This window comes from Sorghum bicolor, chromosome 2 (genome assembly GCF_000003195.3).
Source record: "Sorghum bicolor cultivar BTx623 chromosome 2, Sorghum_bicolor_NCBIv3, whole genome shotgun sequence".
NCBI lineage: Eukaryota > Viridiplantae > Streptophyta > Magnoliopsida > Poales > Poaceae > Sorghum > Sorghum bicolor.
The window spans coordinates 59,040,296-59,047,330 of NC_012871.2; the positions used below are offsets into that span (position 1 = coordinate 59,040,296).

The 7,035-nt window shown below is 52.6% G+C and overlaps 1 protein-coding gene across 1 annotated transcript; it reads right to left on the reverse strand.

The window, feature by feature from the left end:
- Nucleotides 778-5,838, reverse strand: LOC8060245. Its single transcript, XM_021453206.1, has 5 exons — nt 5,248-5,838; nt 2,695-5,150; nt 1,786-2,196; nt 1,425-1,663; nt 778-1,309 (listed from the first exon to the last, which is right to left on the reverse strand). The coding sequence occupies exons 1-5, from the start codon at nt 5,466-5,468 to the stop codon at nt 1,055-1,057; spliced, it is 3,582 nt and encodes a 1,193-aa protein (XP_021308881.1). The 5' UTR covers nt 5,469-5,838; the 3' UTR covers nt 778-1,054.

The following is a 7,035-nucleotide window of genomic DNA, read 5'->3' on the forward strand; positions in this document are numbered from 1 at the left end:
ACCAAACAGTCTAAACCTGGCTCATTCAAGCAAAAAGCCAAATTTAGAGGTCAACCAAACACACTCTTAGTGTCTACTGTTGAGCCTACTCAGCCTACTTTTTTTTTGTCAAATAATAAATTTATTAAATCAGCAGTAGGAGGCTGCAATGAAGGTACAATCCATATATTGTACAACAAGCACCGCACTTAGCTGGGCAGTTGGATCCATGCCAAGAGTTGGAGCACATTAAGGCCTTGTTTGGATGTTGTCGTATTTACTTCAATCCATGTGTGTTGGTGTGGATTGGAGTGGAATTTAGTTCAAGTTCCACTCCAATCCATCTCAACACATGTGGATTGATGTGAATACGACTACATCCAAACAAGGCCTAAGGTGATTTGCTCATTAGCAGGATTAGAAGCTAGAAACGTCCACCTAGCTAAAAAGTGAGCCTTGAAGTAAGTCTTTTGTCTATTTTGTGCGAGTCAGACAACCTATGCTTATTATTGTAGAAGGTTCGAGTGAAAGGCTTGATTTAGTTTCGTCAGCTTTCAGTTATGAGATGATATGTGTGCTCCTGTTCCCGGGTACAGTACTGTACAGTGTTTGCAGCAAGTACTTGGGTTGTTAGATCAGCTAGCTAATGTGAGGTGGTCATTATATGACTCATGTGGCGAACAGAAAGGGCATACGAACTGCTCATCCAGGTCCAGGAATGGCAGTGCAGTTAAAAACTGTCTTGCAGCCTTGCAGCACAGTTGGGATGGACCAGTGGTAAAAGACGGTTCCTTCTACTAAAGAGGAAATGGAGTATGTATATTGCGATGACTGTAATTTCTACGTAATGAAGGTATCATGGAAGCGCCATGGACACTGTAAACTGTGGCCTGTTTCTAAAGTTACAATTATAACTATGAATTATAACTATGAACCTACGTATATAAGAAACTGAATTACCAAAAGGTTAAAAAAATTCCTACACCCGTGGAATGATTACATGGTGAAGATATATTTTTTTATCGAGCAAAAGAGAAGAACAAAAGAAAAGAAGAAAACATATATATGTACTCTCTCAACAGGGAAACAACAAAAATGAAGCCTCCCTGTGGATCTTCCTATGATCTACCAGTATGATCTTGTCGAGCTTCGCCTTGCACCACTGCAGCTGCTCGCTGGTGATCCTCGGCATCCTCAGCACCCGCGCCACCAGTTTCATGTCCACCTGCGAGAAGAAGAGGTTCTGGTTCGATCTGTCCTCCTTGGGCTTCTTAAACTTCTTCACGATGCAGTTGCCCGTCCTGAGGAGGTCCTTGAGCCTCTTCTCTTTCTGCAAACGATTTCACGCACATCGTCACACGACTAGCACTCCTACACTTACTGCTAGCAACTGTAGCAAATCATATATATTTTGCCTGCAGCCCTGCACTCTGTTGCAACCTTACCTTCTGTAAGGTGGAATGGATGTGCGCCATGAGATCATGATCCATGGGGTCCTGGAGCTCGACGTGGGTGCTCGACAAGCCCTTGAGCACCGATGTCGTCGTCGTCGCCTCGACTCTGTCAGCCTTGATGAACTCCCACATGATGTGCATCGCCTCTTCCATGATGTCCTCCAGCTCCTCACTGGTTATCACGTAGTTCCCCTTGCGCTGATCCTCCATCCTGTCCTTCAAGCTGTCCTCTGTATAACCCAAAATGTATGCATCAGGGTCAATGTTTGTGTGTTCATTGAAAGTGCAGGACAAACATGAACTACTAGCTAAACTAATCTCAGCTCTGACTGAAGTCTGAAATGATCCTAACCTTTAATCACGGGCACTTGCAAGAGATTGCGAAGAACGCATCGGTTGTTGATGTAGTTCGGCAGCCTAGGGCCTTTGAACGATTCGTCCTCGACGAACCTCTGCACCACGACCTGGAACTGCTGGAACTCTCCGGCCACCACGTTGTACTGGTGGCTGTGGTAAGAGTCCGACTCCGGGAGGTCACGGGCCTGCTCGTACTGCCACCGGAGGAACTCCCATGACAGGCACATCTGCCCGACGTACACCGTCTCCAGATCATAGCGGAGCTCCTTGAGGAACCGCTCCGATGGGTCCTCGGGAGATCTCCGACGAGATGACCGGAAATTGTGTGACAGGATGGACGCCACCGTTGGCGACAGGGACTTTAGAGAGTTGCTGGACTGCTGGGGGCCTCTGAGCTGTAGGAAATCTGCAGCCAAAATTATATGTCATTTGTTTTTTTATATATATACATGACTTTTATGTGCGTACCAAGAAACAAAATTATGTGCCTGAAAATTTGTGACAGAGGGAGTACTTAACAAGGCTTACAGGTTAGATGACTAGATAAAAGCTCTCTTTTCTCGATGCATGCATGTATAATTCAAGAAAATAATTGCTCGGTTAATCAAGAATTCTTAGCAGAATGAAACTTGACTAGTATTTTAGACTTCCAGCCTAATTTAACTATCATAAAGAAATGCACATTGTTTCAGAGTAAGTCTACCTTAACAATCCTTTACCTTAACTTTTTTTTAATGCAGTTCTTGATTCTAACTCTGAGTTAAATGTTTCAAAAAAAAACTCAGAGTTAAATGGGTAAATTAGAAAGCTTTCCGATTGCACCCAACTAAATAAGTGCCCAACATTGCTGGAATCAGAGATAAACAAAGGTACATAAGCTTACGTCTGAAGAAATTAAGCATACCTATTGCATACATCTTCTGGTAGCACAAAATGTCAAACTTCCTCATCCTCTCCCTGTAACTCTTGTAGAACTTGTTCAGCTCGTCCATCGGGTCTTCACGGAGGAACTTAGCATCGATCCTCCAAGGCTTGAGGTCCTCCATTGGAGCCTTCGGTGTCTCCGACTCCTCAAGGATCGTCGGCAGCCCGATCGACCGGACCTTTTTCAGCTCAAGCTTCAGCTGCTCTATCAGGTCTTGGTGCTCCCACAGTGACTCCAGCTCGTCTTCCTCCTCGTCTGTCAAATCCTTCCACTTCGCTTCCGGATCCTCCCCATCTTCGTCATATACCTTTGCCTTCCCCGTGACTGAAATGTAGGCCTGTCGAGCTGCATTGTCCAAATCATCATTTGCACTGTCTTGTTCCTCATCTTCTTTGGTCTCTGAAATGTTCTTGGCGTCAGGAACTACTCCATTTCGACGGTCGGTTAGACTGAATTCTTGCTCTGGAGTCTCTGGGACGCTCTTCTCATCAGAAAATGCAGCATATGCCTGATCATTTGTAGTACTGAAAGTCACTTTCTTCTGATAAGAAACAAGACCGTTTGAACGATCAGTTGTATCCAGGCCTTCCTCATCAGCATGAGCCGCTAGGCGTGGCTGATCGTTTCTACTGACAATCTCTTTCCAAACATCAGAAATAAGCTCATGTGAGTGATCTCTCGTACCAACGAATCCAGTCTCTGGAGGCTCCGGCCTCCTTTTGTCATCAAATACTATTTCATATGACTGATCGCTTTCGCTGGCAGTTTCCTTCCGGTCGTCAGAACTGTGCTCAAGTGAATGATCAACCATACCAATAAATTCCTGCTCCGATGGCTCCGGACTTCTCTTGACTGGGCCAGCATCTTGATCTGATGGCACGACAGCTAATTCTCTCTCAGAGACTGCCTTTGGACTTCTTTGAGCATCAGAAGCAGCTTCACCTCCTGAGTGATCATGTACAGTGATGATTTCCTTCTCCGAATGGTCCATACAGTCGTCAGCAACAGGAGCCAGATCATAGGCTGGTCCAGATTCTACCTTCTCGCCGCCCGATGAGTGCTCGTCATCGTCGCTCATGTCGATGCCCGCCTCCTCTTCCGCCGTGCTTCTCCGTTCGATGTCCTCGTCATACTGTGCTTCAGCTTCTCTTGTTACCTTCTCCTCGTCCTCTTTGTACTCGACGTCCGGCGAAGGGCTGCGAGACCACATGTCCTCAGGGAACTTGGGAGAACCATCGGGAATGGTGTCTGGTGAGCCCTGCTGGACCGAGCCCGGCGACACAGTCGTCGTCGCTGAGTCCTGGTAAGACGGCTCCAGCTTGGACGCCGCCTCCAGGGCTTCGATGGCCTTGAGCACCTTGGCCTTGTAACTTTTGAGGTTGCCGGAGTCGCGCGCAGACGTCGGGAAGTCCTTCTCCGAGAGGAACCAGTCGCTGTCGGAGTCGACGACGAGATCCTTCACCGAGTAGCCGTCGCTGGCGCTGGACTCGGAGTCGGAGTCGCCGAAACCGGAGAACTCCGACGCGAAGCTCGTCCTGGCGGCGACGGCGCCGCCGCCGCCCATGGACGCGACGGACATGGAGCTCGCAGGCTTCGGCTTCAGCGACGGCGCCCTCTTCCCGGACGACGCCACGCTCTCGCACACGTCGGGCTCATCCGCCGGCCGGAAGTCCCTCTCCGTGAGGAACCGGCCGCTGCGGGAGGAGACGACGTCGACAACCTGTCGCTCCTCGGGCTGGTGGTGCGACGGAGGCGGCGACGGCGGCACGAAAGACTCCTGCACGCGCACCGTCATGGCCTCCGGCTCCCTGACGAACCCCCGGAAGTCGCGCTCCGTCAAGAACTGATAGTTGTGCGTGGTCGCGACGATCTTCGGTGGCGCTGCCTCCTCCTGCACAACCTCTCTGCTCTGCTCTTCTACCTCCTCTTCCACCACGAACTCTGTTTCCTCTGCTTCGTGTTGGTGTTCTTGTTTGTCTGCCGATTGCAACGGAGCCAGTGATTCCTTCTCTTCCTCTCGTTCTCGTTCATCCTCTTCTCTGTCTGCTGTGAATTCTCTCGAAACCACAGCCGCCGTCTCTTCTCTCGCTGCCGTGAATTCTCTCGAAACCACAGCCGCCGGCTCCGTTGGAATTTCATGCATCTGGTGCTGAAACTTGAAGCTGAGGCTCGCCGCCGTCGACGCCGGCGACGGCGCAAACGGCTCGGGGGCAACAGGCCCGTGCGCGGTGCCGCCGGCGTCAACGCCGTTGTAGTTGTAGTCGTACGCGGTCATACCCTCCATGTAATCCTCCTCGGTCGCCTGCATGAAGCTGAAACTACGCATCATCTCCAGAACCCGGTCATCTCCCCTGCCCGACGCCTCCCTCTCCCTGTCGCGGCGCGCCTTCTCCCTCTCCTTCCTCTCCCTCTCCCTCTCCCTTTCCTCGTCGGCCCTGCAAGAGAGACAAAAGCCCATCAACAAACCCGTCGTGCCAAGGAACACGCCGATGGACACGATCGATCAGAATTCAAGAAAGTTTTGGGTTTTACCTGGAGCTGGAGGAGGGCTTGGACGAGCCGGAGACGATGTGGATGACGGCGACGAGCAAGACGGTGAGGAACCAGAAGAAGAGCGGCGACGTCGAGTACCCCACCACGGTGCGGACGAGTCCATACGAGCCGTTCGCCGCGGCGGGTGCGCTCACTCCCGCACGGCCGCCGCCGCCTCCTCCTCCTCCACCTCCGGCGTCCATGGCTGGACCCGCGACCATAACGCCCAACGAGACGCCCGGCGGCTAGGCTAATCCACCATCCAAAGGCAGCAGACACCTCATGGAAGGAAGCCACGTACCCGCGAGGTACGTAGCGGCGGGGCAACGGGACGGGACGGGACGAGCTACCGATCGACCCTTTGCCTACTACCGCGCGCCGCTCGCTGGCTGGCTGGCTTTCTACACCGCACCCGCGGAAGAAGAGGGGCGAAGAAAACAACGCGTCACCAGCCGTATGGAGCGGGGCAGGCAGTGGAGACGAGAGGAGGGGAGGAGGTGGAGGAAAGATAGAGGGCAGCAGCAGGGGCCGGGGGGATCGAGAGCGACTGGCTCGATCTCGATGGGGGCTCCGACGGCGAGGGCGGGGCAGGCGGCAGGGGCCGGGCTTCAAAAGAGAGACCGCGTCGCGCTACAGCCTACAGGGGTCGCGCACCTACACATTGACGTGACGCGCCGGGCCGCCGAGCCGAGCCGCTACACACACACAGACGGAAAGGCGTGCGCGCACGCCGAACCCGCCCCGTCCGAGCGCAGACTCGCGATCAGGACGCCGGCGAGGCCCTTGCCGGTGTCCTCCGGACTCCGGGCGGCGGCGGGAGGGACGGCGGGCGCGTGTACGCCAAGGCCCGGGCGGGGCGGGGCGGGTGGGGCGTCTGCTTCGCGTGCGACCAGGTGTCGCGCGGGGGGTTAGGTTGAAGTGGTGGAGGCTGACTGGGCCAAATAACAACCTCTGACCGGCCGACTGACCCGAACACGCCGGTGCGGTGCGCCGTCCAAACCCCAAACGACCCGTCGCTGCGTGCGTGTGCGTCGCCTTCCCTTTCCAAACCCCCCCCCCCCCCCCCCCCCCGCGTTCTTCTTCTTTTTTTTTATGCTTTCCTTGTTCACTTTGGTGGCTTTGCACGGCACAAGAAAGGGAAATGGACTCGGCGTCGACGACGGTGGTGCGCGGCTGAGCGTCTCCGCCGCGCTCAGCCCACAGGTGGAAAGGACGGCGGCCGCGCACCGACGTGCTCTGCCCACAGGGGGAAAGAACGGTGCATATTATGGTAGGAGCGCATCGACGACTTCTATATTCCGTGGCCATCGAACGACGATTGGTCTCGATGGGATCCACCTCAGGTGCCAAGATATGGAAGGAAGATTATTTTTGTTTGAGATGTGGAAGGAACTTAATTTTCTATATACGTACACCATAAAACTTCCAATGATAACTGGGTGTTACTACTAATATATAAGGCTGGATATTTCAGCATCGCGTCATTAGTTGCCTTTTCTAGCCGAGTGATTGTGTCGGCACCTTCCATTAGGAACGAGGATCATTTTATTATTAATTATATGATTTGCCGTTTCTTATAGCAGAGAAGATTCTTGTCACGCAATAATGAATTGCCCCCTCATCAAATGCGTGTGGGATGTGAGATTCGCTTCTTTTTATGGTGCATCCGTGCGGATTTGGAAAAGGATACTATGCAGTTCACTCATGCCTCCTTTAGGTCGCCATAAAGTCAGCGATGCAGGGTCTAGTCATCAATACTCGTAATGCACATAACCTTTTCCCCTAATC